This window comes from Argopecten irradians, chromosome 2 (genome assembly GCF_041381155.1).
Source record: "Argopecten irradians isolate NY chromosome 2, Ai_NY, whole genome shotgun sequence".
Taxonomy (NCBI): domain Eukaryota; kingdom Metazoa; phylum Mollusca; class Bivalvia; order Pectinida; family Pectinidae; genus Argopecten; species Argopecten irradians.
In genome coordinates, this window is record NC_091135.1 from 43707011 (window position 1) to 43722869 (window position 15859).

Genomic DNA, 15859 nt, shown 5'->3' on the forward strand with positions numbered 1-15859 from the left:
CGTTATCAGTGTCAAGTTCTTGTATTTGTTCTAAGCGGTATTTGTTTGTGACTGCAATTAGTAACCCCCCCTCCCATGACTTTGTCCCTTTTTATTTTGTTTGCGGTCTTTCTTATATACTGTGTATTCTTGGATCGGGAAGTACTCATAGGAAGATGTTGTGTTTAGCCACGTTTCTGTGCCTATGATGATGTCTGGTTTTAAAGAGTGTAATATTTGATCGAGGTCTGGTTTTTTGTTGGAGATCAATTGGAAGTTAATAGTGGCTATGCGGATTGGCTGGTTGAATTTATTTTTCCTAGTGATATCTTTGTTGTGTTTAATTGGAGAGGAGGATGCAGTGGGAGGTCCTGGGCTGGTGGTGATGTTCTGCATATTAAGGTCTGTATCTGTGTCTAGTTGTGAGAATCTATTTGATGTATTTATGCTAATGTTGTTGTCAAATAGTGTAGATGAAAAGTTTGTTAGTCTGCATTGAATGTAATCCTATGAGACTCCACTGTGGTCCATATATTGGCAGTCCACATGGTACCAGGTATTGCACGAATCACAACATATAGCACTGGATTTCCACGTGCACGTGACTGCCTTATTGCAGGTACCACAGGTGTTCCTTTGTCGATGTTAGAAATGTCTACTCATCATAGATCAGAATGATCACAAAACAACTGTTCACTTCTGTTACAGGAGAGGAGAAAATGTAATGGCTACTCTGAACACTAGCCGAGTGCTCTACTGACTGAGCTACCTGGTCACTGATAATCAACCCAGTCCAATCCCACTACACTACAATTCTTAATCACTGTAGGTAAATAGTCAATTCCGGATTTCTTTTCACATCCATTATCTTTTTGGAATTCTAAAGTAAATTTCGGCATCTTTAAAGCATCATATTCATAAAACAAATGTCACTAAAAAAATCAAAGAAGAAGTGATCTTGTTTTTGTTTGGCATTTGAAACTAACTTTATCTGTCCTATGGACTATGTCAAGTCCAACGCTCCCATTTTTGTATCAGTACCGGTAATTTGAACAATATCAAACAGACACACTTTTTTTAAAAACAGAAACTGGGATTTAATCACCATGAACATCAAAAACAAATACAGTGTACTTCTATCTATAATACTTCAACCTGACAAATCAACATCAATAAAGGAATATCTTCATTTAGCTCAGCACTTATTATGGGCATATTCAACATCAGCAACAAAATGTTCATCAGACACAGTTGTATGCACCGTCGGAGACCCACGATTGATCACAGTACACTATGTGTGATAAGTATAACATCTAGTGTGATAAACCTACTCAACAATTTCAATATACATGTACACATATATTTACACACTTTCAATAATAAACAAATAAATTAGCATAAACCATGTACAATATGTACATAGTCTTCTAAATATGCATATAGTATATTGATATGTTTAACTACAGACTGTTCATTGTACATGTATTCAACATTTTTTCACATTAAAATTGGGATAGTACAAACCCAACATGGACATTTACGTCAAATCTTTTTGTCTTTGATATGTTCAGCAAATATCGTATAACATTAAAATTTAAACAAAAATATGAAAAACATGTTTCATGAATCTTACGTCGGACAATATATCACAGATAACAAACTTAATATGCATACTCACAAGTACATAATGAACTCCTCTCGGTAATATTTATTGCATATGTCAATATTCAGTAGTGAATACTGGTAATATATCGGTTAAGAAATACCAAATTACTTGGTGAAGTACAATTCACAAATTATAGTCCCACCATCTGGTGATTGTGATGTCAGATTTTGATGTGATTTGGTGATGTCATAATCATCAGAAGGTGGGACTACTGAAATCATACTCCACCCACGTTGTTTTGGTATCTCCAAACCTCTGTATTCAGCAGGAATCAATACTTTTGTATCATCAATGACACAATACCAAAATTGGTGAAATAAAATTACTGCCTCTGTTAATTTTTTCCTTGAAAATCTCTTGAATGACTGCTAAGTGACATGTCATGATACAATTGATATTTACAGCTCTATATTTCTGATCTATTGAAAAATTGACAACATTTCATCAAATTGCATCAGTAGCATATATAAACAAGGCAATAATTTGTAAACATGACATATATATATATACCATATTTTTACCATTACAATATTTTTTAAATTTTCAAAGATTTTCTGCTATGTAATATGAAAGGCACCTTGCATATTGTAACGTTTATATTATACCTGAATGCATGTATAACTAAATAGACAGTACAATGTATTTACAAATTACAGTTATCTGCCCTATAAGGATATATAGGTTCCCTTCATTGATTGTTTTGTCATGTTTTGTATGGGTAACGTCATGTTTCAGAAAAAACAACATATCATTTTTCACAAATCAATGATGTCACAGTCAGTGCCTATCGATACCTGCAAAATCAGATTACTCTGTAATTTGCCAAACAGAATACACATATCGTATAGTATTTATAGATCTATATATCTGATATATACATGTACAGTAAGTGCATGTTTACATAAAGTTTGAATTGTAAATATTCTAACCCATCACGTAGTAAATTTGCATAGTATAGAGTAAAAATTTCAGACCCTAAATTCAATATCTAGACTAGAGCCTGAACTAAAAGTCAAAGTTCACTTAAATGATTTCTAATATTTTCAGAAATACGTACTGTGCAGATATTAGCCTAAAAGTAGGTGAATACGGTAGCTGATTAATAGACATTCTGTGTCTTTCTATGTATTATCAAGAGTCATACGAACATTTTTTGTTGGATATTGCAATCATTAAAGATGCTCCACCGCCGACAGAGCATAAATGATATTCATCATTTGAACAATAATTGGTGTTTAATCATGTATATATATATCTAATTAACACAAAAAATAAAATAAAAAAGATTATTTTGCCTTTGGTGCAGGCGCAATCAGTACTTCATTCCATATAGGAAATAGTGCCATGGAATTTTTTCCGGATGCAATTAATTATTTTTTATATCTTTAACTTGAAGTAAAATGAGAAGCTGAAACTTCTCAATGTTGGTAATGGTGTAAAATAAGTAACTTTTGTAACGGAAGAAAAATACTAAATCGTCTGCTCCTGTTTTTGATAGTGAAAAAATACTATTTGTCAGTGGTGGAGCATCTTTAATTACCCATAACGTACTGCAATTATTTTTCTGCTTCTCAAAAAAAAAAAAAACCCAGAAAGTCTAACAGCATATATGTTAAACCAGAATAGTGTCATAAGGTTGCCATCATAATTTATTAATACATGTACCTACAAACTATTCAGTATACTAATACTACATTGCAGGGCTTTTTGTTTTTGATTATTCAGATTATTGACTATTTCATAGTCATTCAGAGTGAATCTGCCAACATATTGTACACAGTAGGTACATATTTATTTAAAATCTACTGGAACAAATGGATGAAACAATGTAATATTTATTTGTTAATGTTTAACAAGTGACATTGTTCAAAATGGTCAATAATGAAACAAAAGAAGGACGAATACATCAAATTTGTTTGTGGTAGTATAACAAACTTTTTATCAAAGGTTTTTTTTTCAAATTTATGACGTGCTTTTGACATGCATGACACGACAGCTATATGAGCTATGATGTCTATGTAACACCTACAAATGTTGACCTACTCTGACACCTCTACCATAGTTGGCACCTGCACCTAATGCGATACCATGTGGAGAATTATATGTTCACTGTACATTGTGATAAGGAGATTACTCCCTACAGCTACATCTGAGAATTATAAATGTGCTAATACTGCTAATGCCTTACCAAACTAGTGCAAAAATTACGTCTTCTTTGGTCAACTGTTGATTGAATTAAAAAGTTGACCTTAAAAATCAATTATAATGGCTTAACATCTAGAATTAAGGATGAAACTCTTTTTACCAGGTTCACCTTAAAGGTAGATTTCGCCCAACCAAATAAATATTTTTTTTGTGAAATGCGATAAACGGAAGAAAAGATGGAAAAAACATATTAAAATACCTCAATTTAATTTCTTTATGCGTCTGAGATTGAACAAATGTGTCTTGAATACAAAATTGAAGGAAATCCTTGATTTTATTACGGTGTCCGTCAGACAAAATAGTATGCAAATGAAGCTGCGATGGATTGTGTTGTCGAAGTTTCGCGCATGCGCATTGTCACGCACTAAAAGTAAACAAAATGGCTGAACGAAAGTGTGTGAGATAAAGAAAAATATATCTGAATCGGCAACAAAGTGGAGGAAATTATAATGGATTCGTTAGCGTCCTAGGATATATATAGGGAATTAAATTCAGAGATGGCATGTGCAATAGAAGAAACAGAAGCCACATCTCAAGTGGAACTTGCCCGAATCTGTTGGGACTCGTGTAACGGCATTGCACGTGGTGAGTTAAATTTCACTTTCGTTCAGCCATTTTGTTTACTTTTAGTGCGTGACAATGCGCATGCGCGAAACTTCGACAACACAATCCATCGCAGCTTCATTTGCATACTGCATATGACAGACACCGTAATAAAATCAAGGATTTCCTTCAATTTTGTATTCAAGACACATTTGTTCAATCTCAAACGCATAAAGAAATTAAATTGAGGTATTTTAATATGTTTTTTCCATCTTTTCTTCCGTTTATCGCATTTCACAAAAAAATATTTATTTGGTTGGGCGAAACCTACCTTTAATAAAATATTGCATTGTAAATTGTGTAAAGATTTCTTTTTTTCTTATTCTACAATTTCCTAAATAATTCTACAATTTCACAAGAAAGCTTATTTGATTTTGATCATATAGCTTTTAAAACAGTAATAGCTCTTTTCTAAACATTTGATTAAAATACTTAGACATTGTGAGATCTTATAAAATATAAATTGGATGCGCAAATCAACGCTACAAATTCAATTAACAAATGCATATACATATGTATACATTTTGAAATTATATATATATGAAATATTACCAATACATAATATAATTTTAGAAATATACATATTGCGAAAAAAATTGAAAATATTGCAATTTTAATACCATTGAGCAGTAAATCAGATTCATAGGAAATGAAAAGTTTTGCAAAGACAGATAATGATTGAGTGATAGGTATGTATTGTAACCCTGAAACTATCTTTATATGGTAAGGTGTTGAAAGTTTGTGGACACACTTATAAATATTATGTCTCAACATTTAGAAAACCCAATACCTAGAGATTCTTAAACTATATGTTACAGCCCTTTGTCATCTAGATTAGTTATAATAAAGTTACTAAAGTTACAAAGTTATACTAAAGCCCTAAGGTATTGAAAAATACCTCAAAAAAGATGTGAATACACAGGTATGGATTTTAGTGATCAGCGGAGTTCAAATTAGTGCATTCTACAGTAAGAACATCTGACATGTTTGAAATATTGGCAAGTAGAATATATAATAAATACTGTAAATGAATAAGTATAGAAAAATAAAAATATAATTTACAAAAACACTACATAAAAACTTGAAAAGAACACTATTATAACATGAGGTGACAAGTCAGAAAACACACATTTTTATCAATTTCTTCATACTGACCATTCGTTCAAAAGAAATGTATAATAATTATATATTTGTAGACAGTCAAAAATGTATCAAGGGAACAATTCTCTAGATTAATCAATTTAGTCAGAGCATGTAGTTTAAGGTTCAAAAGGAAAACAAAGTTTAATTAAAACTTCAGCATCTGAAGCTTTCTCTTTTGGAATATCGTACTGATTTTCTTTCTGAATTTCACTGCGTACATCTAAAAAATTTCAATTATCTAGTATTTCACTTTTAGATATTAAATTTGATATATAATTATGATTTCAGTTTTCTTTGATTTTTTTTTAACCAATCCTCCTTCTTGTAAACAACATCACAATGACAAAATAAAAAAAAATAAAAACAAAAAAACATAAACAAAAACCCACCTGGAATAAAGGCACCCAAAACTTTCTTTACTATGACATATCAACAACCTATATATGACAAAAGTTAAAACATTTACTACAACCAGCGATGGCCATTTGGAGGTACTTCTAGTCTTTTCCCGGCAATCTCTGGTAATATTCCAACAATAGGTGCTTTCTTATCATGTGCTTTCACTTCCTTTTGAGTAATTGAAGAACCATGCCCTCTAGGATGGCCATTTTTGCCTACTTTTTCAGGAACATTATCATTATTTGAGTTATCACAGGCACCTACAGTAGCAGGAGAGGTAAATCCTTTCCCGGATGCTCTCCTCTTGATTTTCGTTGCAGACAAAGTTTGAAATAATGACTGTTTTGTTGTTTCAATGGCTACCTTATAAGAATGCAAAGTTTTGTCTAATTCACCTCCCACAATGTTTTCTTGATTTTGAAAATTTGAAAGATTGAGAACAGCTCCATCTCCACCTGCAGTTGTAGTGTATTTCAGCTGGTGTGCAACAGAATGTTTGTCCCCTACATGATGAGTGACAGAATGTTTATCTGTTGTATAATGAGCAACAGAATGTTTATCTGTCCCATGGTGAACAACAGAATGTTTATCTGTTGTATGATGAGCAACTGAATGTTTATCTGTTGTATGGTGAGAAACAGAATGTTTGTCAGACGCATGATGAGCGACAGCATGTTTATCAACATGTTCTACATTTGAACCTTGTACAACTGGAACATGTTTCTCGATTGGTTTGAGATCCCGGTTACCCACAGGTTTTATTACAAATGATTCCTTAGACATGACCTCCTTATAAGGTGGAGGTTGGCGTGGTGTTGTGTCCTTTTCACGTTGTTTTTGTGTAAGGTCTTTCACACTATGACCCTTTGATTTTGAATTGATCTTTGTTACTATAGCTGGCTCATCGTGGGTTTTTCTCACAATTCTCGAATCTCGCTTTAACTCTTCTTCTAAAGCAGTAATCCTATGTGTAAAATTTTCAATATATAAGTCACTGGTGGACTTTTGAAGGTGGTTACCCACTGGGGCACTTCTGATAGATTCTGACAGCTTTTGAGGTTCAGACATGTGACTTGTTGAGCTACTTTGTGAATGTGTACTTTTGATCCGCCTCATGGATCGGCGAGACTCGCTCCTTGCAGTTGGGTTTTCACTTGTAGCTGCAGAAGTGTCAACAGAATCTTGCATAGACACACTTGGACTTTGTCTATTACGGTAGTGATTGAAGTTTGAGAATTCTCTCCTTAATTGACGTTTTAATTCCTTTTGGAATCTCTTGTTCTGCCAACTCATTGAAACTTTTTCAGGCTGTTTCTTTGTGACTGTGAACCATTCCCTTCTGTCATCAAATGTCAGAAATTTGATTGTTCTATAAAATCCATTGTTAGGAACATAGCGAAAGGTCCCTTGTTCAACATTTGCTTTCCATGGAGGTATTGGAAAGTTTTCAAAGTCATCTCCAACACAACGTACCCCAGCTTTAGAGTTTTCACCAAGCATATCAGCAAAATGATCAATATTTGCACTACGTTGCCATTCAGGCAACTTATCTGATTTCCTCTTCCTGATCACATTTGAGACATGATGTGGAACATATTGCGGTGATGGGACTATGTTTTGCCATCCAGTAACTGCTTCAGCCCAATCACAGTTGAGCTTTGTTTTGAATGTACTTCTGTCAGTGTGTTTACTTCCATCACTAAAATCGATCAGACAGCTCGTGACATCTCGCTCATTCTCCATGTGGTTTTCATAAGACATTTTCAGGCAAAATTCTGGAATTGTGCCTGTGGCTATTTAGGATTTTGCATTAATAATATGCCATAAATAAATTATTTCATTAGATACGCTGAAGTTGACACAGTCCAATATCAAGGTTAATCGTGATACCATTCCCCCACATAAAAAAAATGAAACCTTTCTTTTCAGTGTTCTCATATTTTCCGTTCAAGCAACATAGGGAACGCAAAACCAGCACGGGCCATAGATGTAGTTGTAGTTGTTACTGGTTAAAACAACTACTTTTCATTGACGTCTTTACTCCACGGCAATCGTCCAGAATAATGATCCGTCGACTCCATTCGCTTGAAATAGACATTTTCCAATTCTTTTACCGAAAAATAATTTTCATACCGACCTCTCTCCAAGGGTAACCCTGTTCAACAACAAGTACCCGGTCGCTTATATCATTTAAAATAATAATCCGCATTAAAATAGCAATTCTTTATGTGGTACGGTGTGCATGATAATGAAAGGATACTTTTAAATCAAATAAAATTCAATACAAAGAAAATATTCAATACAAATATTTATATACAATGATGTTTTTATGTGTAATGATAGAAGCGACTTTGCGGATATGCGCAAATTATGTGCGCATGAAAATTTTACCGCCGAGCACAGAAAAGATCTCATCGAAAGAAATATGCTTGGGCGAAAATTAGCCAAATCTGTGAACAAAAATTCTGTATTCCTTGCTCATGAACTATGGCAATATTCAGGAAATGCATACAGACGAATAAGTCAGGTGAGTTTAGCCTCTAAATGCGGAAAATCGGTCTTAGAATTGGGATGGTTGCTGACATTGTTGTATCCATTTTCAATTTGTCATAAGGACCTTCCTACGTGATAGTTTACCATACCCTATTCGATTTCATTTCCTTGAAGTATCCCTTGTGTAATCCTGCTATTTGTTCATACATTGTGTTTTTTCAATTTTAAGCAGCCCTGCAATTATTGTTTTGGGTGAATCGAATCTTTGAAATGTAAGGTTTTTTTTTTGTCATTGAGCTCTTTTTTGCTGTGTTTACTTTTGTCTTGAATGACATTTTTGAAGCGCATGCTTGACCTATGCAACCCACAAGATCCGAGAATTTGTTACAGATTATATAATTATGGACCCACCAGAGTGCCCTAAGACCATGTTAGGCGTTTTAGGGGTCAAGATCAAAAATCGGTAAAAATAATACTCTACATAGTACTATATATATTATATAAAAAGGTTGGAAAGCTCTTAGACTCAAAATTTCCAACCCCCCTAGTTTAGCGGCTTTAAAAACACATTTCTAGCACATCTTCATAAAAACGGTTACTATCGTTGGAAAGAGCGATAATTTTACTTTCAAAATCATCCTACACATCTATACAAAGCGCTGTCACTAAGATGATTGAAGCCCAATTTGCAAAACATTACTCTAATTCTTGAAAGTCTTCTAATTAAAATTCATGGTGTCTTGTGCCAATATTATTAGTGTTTGCCACAGCTCCGATTAGCATGGCGCCGCGCCGTGCCCTTTTTACCCGACGCCATGCCCCTATAACCTAACGCCCTGCCCTGTTTGTCTCCAGTACACTTTTACTAAACTACCAAAATACCAGGCAGTGGCTTGATAATTAAGTAAACAAAAGAGGTGTGACCACTCCCTGACCAACACCCCAGTGGCCCTAATTAGCAGCCTTGGGCTATTTCCACCTTGGCTTGTGGTGTCACTTTCAGGTCTGTGTATTACGTAAGCTGAAGTCAAGCAGCCGATCTGCAGCCAAGAAAACAATCAGCTGGCCTTTCAATAAGATATATGACTACAGCTAGTTAGCATTACTTTAAAAACAAATACTGCTTACAACTGTAAATTATTTACTCACGTTTTTAATGTTAAACACAAGCTTTGCAATCGTAATGGCCGCCATTTTTGGTGTATTGTAAAAGTAGATCCGGAGGTATTGAATTCCAGGATTTTTACTAATATTCACGTTTTTTTAAAATGAAAACGGTATTATTTTTTTAGAATTTCGATGTGAATTTATTTTTAGAAAAGATATATTAATAATAATAAAATTATTAATAGCAAAGTAATTAAAATAAATCAAATTAAAAGAAATCAACTTTTTTCTCTATCAGATTGAATTAAAATATTTTGAATACTACTCTAACAATTATCTGTATTTTCTTAATTTAGTGCTTGTGAATTTAGAACATTATTTTGATTAATTCTCCATTATTATGAAACATGTTATCTTATTCAATTCAATACAGTATTTTTAATATTTCAATAAAGATATACATTAAAATAAAGGTAATTGCATTGAAATAAAGGAATACATTTTGCATTTTTCCCATTCTTTTAATTAATATAAATGAAATTTAGATCTTTCTTGTGAATCAATTATAGTCATGATCATGTGATCGGCAGATTACAATTCCAAAATAATTTTGTTCACTCAGAATAATTAAATAGATGTCCTGATATTACTTAGCAACTCAGAGACTTTAAAGCATTTAAATGATATTTGAATATTAGAATTGAATAAAAAACAAGACAGTTTTAAAGATTTTCCCTTGTATTGGAAGTCGTTGATATAACCTTTGTGCCCCTCTGATGGTTATTTATCACGGCCAAAGTGCCCTTTTCAAAACTCAGCACCATGCCCTTTTTTTCCCTGTGGGAAACACTAATTATAAGTATGAGCAAGGCCTCTGCTACAATTTCATAGGCTAGCTATAAAAAGTGTCTCTTGGATAGTTACCAGAAGAGCTTTTCGTACTGCTGAGATTGTTCAGACATCGCTAGTTATGCGAAACATTTGATATTAATATAAATGAAATTTTGTAGGTAGACTAACATTTTAAATATCTCAGTTGAGTTCAAAAATCAGCTTGATCCAACAATAATTTACGGAGTAATTACCCTTTGCACTAATAATTATTGTTTGATCTTGTAAATACGATGACTTGAATAAATATGCACTCAGCTTCATGAAACTTTGTATTTAGACTTAAATTGAGAAGATCTCGGACAAGTTTGAAAATCGACCTGATTAGATCATAAATTACGCAGTTATTGTCCTTTGCAATTCTAATTATTGAATCTTGTGAACATGATAACTTGAGTAAATATGCATCAAGCTTAATGAAACTTTGTCTGTAGACTAACATCGGAAATATCTCAATCAAGTTTGAAAATAAGCTTGATTTGAATAACTTATGGAGTTATTACCCTTTGCAATAATAATTATTGAACGTTGTGAACACAGTAATGTGAGTAAATATGCACCAAGCTTAATGAAATTTTGTATGTAGACCTATTAGATGTATGTTTCTATTTCTCGAACGAAAGACATAAGTTTGCTAGTAAATTACAATTACAAATTTTTATAAAATATCGGGTGATCGTTCAGGTCCATGGGCCTCTTGTTGAATACTGTATGGCTAGGGATTCATGGCACGATCCATGAATAGTAAGGTGTGAATTGTGGATCGGATTGTATCACCACCTGCTTCATGATCTACAGCCTTAATATTTACGAGTATTAGGGCAAGGAGTATTAAGAGCACTCAAGTACTCGCGAATCTTTAAGAAAGATCAGATATGAATATTCGTCACTTCTAATTTTTGTGGATAGTGATTTTTCTCCAAAATTATTTATGCTTCATAGAGTTAACATGGAATATGATAAGATACAATGGAAGGCTGAATTTTTTCGGTGTTTTCATTGATTTGTTGTTTTCTTTTCACTTCCGAGTTCAACTGAAAGTTCAATGATTTGTACACATGCTGTCATTAGTTAAAACTGAAGCTAGCAACACTGTTTGATTCAAATTTATAAATCAATGAAACTTTCACTATGTTTACATGTCAGCATGGCAATAATAAAAACACGACATAGAGAGAAAATAATTATAGCTAATTTCATGTTAATAATTTGACTATAGATAACAAATACCGATTGTCCAATATGTCTTCATAAGACATTTCTACATAATTAAAGCAGACACTCAAAACCGGCTGTGTTATCTAACTGATGATGTTTACAAATTATGAGTACCTTTTTCGACACAATAAGAGCCCATGTCCCTATAAGCTCCCCTCCCCCTTTTTGAGACCTCATCAATTTCAATTGCCCAGGCATAAATAAAGACCAAAACTACTAAACTGTATAGATTTGCAACAGTTTCGTCTTATTAGCACCTTTGCATTTTTTAAAAATTTTTTAAACGCCCTTTGGCGCTTATTGGTTCAAATATGGTATTTTTTGTTTTGGTGTTTAGAGAACAGATAAATGTTGATATAAAGATTAATTTTTATTGTATAATTGATGCGTTGATATATGAAGACCTCCCACCAAAAAGAATTCACTGACCTTCAGTTACTGACACTGATCATGCATTTCAGTTTGATGTTATATAATATTAACAGATAAGATGAGGATTATTTCCAATATAAAGTGGAATTTTAGGCCAAAAATCAAATAAGTCTAGAATTTTATTGTTTCTTTCAAATTTTATGGAATACTATGGCTAGGGATTGGTGGTTCGATCGAATCGGATTTTATGGAATACTATGGCTAGGGATTCGTGGTTCGATCGAATCGGATCACCATTTGCTTGACGATCCACAGCCCTAACATGTATATAATTATTATCTAGTTTTGAAATCATGGCAACAAGAACAATAATTTAGCCTTCATAGGTTTGGCATTCATACTGTGATCGCTAAATGAGATAATATATATATATATAGGGCATGGTATAAAACGACAAGGGGTGTTCTGCATCTCTGGCACAGTGCAATAATATTACTGTGACCTCTGCATGGACTCTAATAATAAAATCACTGGTTTGCCAAGGATGTTCAATGTGAAATTATGGAGAAGGAAAATAAATACATTTCAAACAAGCAAAAAGAAATTTGCTACAATTCTCTGTACATGCAGTATCTGCAAAATGTCATGAATATTATATTACCATAGCATGGAACCACAGATTTTGATATTAGACTCTTTAAATTCTAAGTCTTTGAATAACTTATTTTGGCTGTCAAAATTCAGTTGGTACTGTACTTCTACTGTAAGTGTACTAATTTTTGTGGAACATGTTTCTCAAATTTTAGCTCCTTTTGTACTCACATTATAGTGCTAATTTAAGTACAGTATGTATACGAAAACTTTTACTTATTTAGATTATAGAATATATATATTCATAGATAATTAAAGGTAACTTAAAATTCTATGTAAACTTTATTCCATCACTGCCCAATAAGTGCCTTTAGTGTTGTGTTGAATATGGAATGTAAAATTGAAATGTTGAATGCATGTACATACAAAAAGATTTCTTCAAATTATTGATGCAGCTCAGTAACTTTCGAAAAATATTGATTGATAAAATCAATTATAACCTTCCAGGTACAAATTTGAGGATATTGATAGAGCAGATATTGAAAAGGTTAATATTTTCCTCATTAAATTTTTTGAAAAATTAGAAAAATTATTCCTTGATTGGTAAAACCTAAATGTGATATGCAGTTATAGAGTTTGAATAGCAGTGATATAATTAAATCCTTCTTTTGTCATGATATATGCTTGTGTAGAGGTAAGAAGAAAATATTATGGTCTGAGATGAGTTGAATATTGATGCAATTTTTATTACAGCTTTTTGAAGAAAATTGAAAAATAATTGTTTACATTTTTGATATTTTGATACATTGGTTTGTTTCAGTTACCTGAACATATTGTAGAAGATTTAAGTGATGGCAGCGGAATACCAGAGCTGATCGCAGAACTTGACCATTTCAGTGTCCGTTTAGATGCTGAAGATGATTTGTGTTGGGAAAATCTCAAGGTGAGGTTATATGAATCTTTAAAGTACATATATACAGTCGAATCTGTCGTAAGCGACCACTCAAAGAAATTGAAAAGTGGTCTCTTAATAGAGAGTGGTCTCTTGATAAGAGTAGCTCAGGTTAAGGAGGATATTTAGTTTGATGTTTTAAAATATGAGTTGTCATTCACTGTTCATGAATAAAGTATAATTCAGTGCATTATAAACATTTATAAAACATTTTAAAATAAAATAAATATAAAAAAAAGAAATTAACGAATCTAAAAAAATCATTTCAGTAATTTATTATTATAATAATGAGGTTCTCAGTGAGTTTTATAGCAAAAAATATATTTTGTGTGGTAATAAGGTCATAGGTATGGCATTGTTTGATTTATTGTAAATGTTTATTTTCTATTTATTATAATTATTGTATATTATATTTGTTATTTAATTATTCCTGGTATTATAAAAAAAAATCATATCATGCTACACAATAAATGGAAATTTGTATTGTATAATTCTTAGGATTTAATTATTTTTTTGTCATAAATTCCGGATTTTTCATACCTATTTCTGGTTCTGTCTATTACTATGACCCATCCAAGATGGCAGCCTGCATGTGTTGTCTGTTCCACTGCTTTCTTATTTCATTTTCATGCAAGTATCGATTCTCTATATTTTGAAACTGGTTTAGAATCTCTATCTTCTAGAAGGAAAAGGAAAAAACTTCATCTTCTCTACAAAATGCGTACAAATCAAACTCCTGAATTTCTTACTTCTCTACTTCCTTCTACCGTTCAAGATCAAGCTGCCTATCTATTAAGAAATAGAGATGACTATAGAATTCCGTATTTCAGACTTTCATCTACAAACACTTCTTTTCTACCTTCTACTCTTCGCTCTTGGAATAACATAGAAAACTCTGTTAAGTCAGCAATATCATTGAGCCTTTTTAGAAATTCACTAAAACTGGTTTTTGAATCTTCTCCTTCTTACTTTGGCATTGGTGACCGGAAGTTAAATATATTGCATACAAAACTTAGACATCAATGTAGTTCCCTAAATTACGATTTGTTCAGGATAAACCTTGTGGAAACTCCATGCTGTAACTGTGGACATATTTGTGAGAGTGTACATCCAATTTGCTATTGGAAAGCCTAAATAATATGAATTTAAATGTTCTTATTGATTTGAATTTAATCTTGTTTGGAAATGAGGATCTGTCTCTGGAAACGAACACAGGAATATTTTTATACAGTCAAAATTGCCTTAGCGACCTTCTGAATTCAGCGACCTTCTGTCTTAAACGACCTAAATTATTCCTCCCAGGGAAAATTACTATATAATCTATCTGTATTAAACGACCGTCTGTCTTATGCGACAAGCGACCATACTTTTAGGATCCAACGACACTCGATGTTCTGTATTTAACGACCCAAATCACACATGCATTTGCCTTCTATTCATATATAAAGCCAAGCCAGTTAACTATCCTGTAGGGCTTCCAACCCAGCCCCATTAAGGCAAGACAAAAGAGCTATCCATATGGCTTGGTTATATACACTAGGTGTTCACTTTGACATAAATTAGCACTTATTCATGCATGAAGTCTCTCGGCTTCGGGTACCGATGGCCGAAGCCGTCTGCATGTCCGAGCTGGATATTGCAAGGAAAATGTACTATTTATTCACGATGTTTGTGATAAAAATCAAGAATAATCACTCCCAAAACCAACTAAAATAATGATGAACAATGATTTACTCACATAAGAACGACATGAATGTAGAAATATGGTACTGAAAATGTATTTGTCTAGCTAAGCATGATGGCAGCCATTTTGGGAGATAGTAACAGAGGAGTCGGAAATAGCTGATTTCCGGATTTTTTTTAATTATTTTTTTTCACACTATTTTTTTTTTCTCCATTTTTTTATCTATAAAATAAATGAATAAAATGATAAAAGAAAATAATAAAAAAAACATTAAAAACTATTTTTATTTGTTTTTCTGCTTTTAAATACATTGTAATTTTGTAGCTAATTATGATAGATAAGTGGTAGGCCTAAACAAATATTTGTTTTAGAAATTTTTAATCTTATTCATGAATAAAAACAGAAAGATAAATAAAAAATAAATAGATAATTGAAAAATAAAAGTGCCTAAAATATAATACATAATTAAACGATGTATTAGATTATGTGATATATTATATATTTAATAATTTCCTATTATTTTGACTCTTTTTAGTACAACAAAACATGTCCCACA

At 32.5% G+C, this 15859-nt stretch overlaps 2 protein-coding genes across 2 annotated transcripts in view; one reads left to right on the plus strand and one right to left on the minus strand.

The window, feature by feature from the left end:
- Nucleotides 1-1051: 1051 nt before the first annotated feature.
- LOC138315614 (uncharacterized) lies at nucleotides 1052-8163 on the minus strand. Its single transcript, XM_069256761.1, has one exon. It carries the CDS (start codon nucleotides 7754-7756, stop codon nucleotides 6062-6064), a length of 1695 nt encoding a protein of 564 aa, XP_069112862.1. The 5' UTR covers nucleotides 7757-8163; the 3' UTR covers nucleotides 1052-6061.
- A 215-nt stretch (nucleotides 8164-8378) lies between these two features.
- Nucleotides 8379-15859, plus strand: part of LOC138316651 (short transient receptor potential channel 4-associated protein-like) — a 33742-nt gene continuing 26261 nt past the window's right edge. Inside the window, exons 1-2 of the mRNA XM_069258326.1 lie at nucleotides 8379-8522; nucleotides 13488-13610. Coding sequence (XP_069114427.1) covers nucleotides 8421-8522; nucleotides 13488-13610 — 225 coding nt within the window. The 5' untranslated portion in view covers nucleotides 8379-8420. The remainder of the gene's footprint in view (nucleotides 8523-13487; nucleotides 13611-15859) is intronic.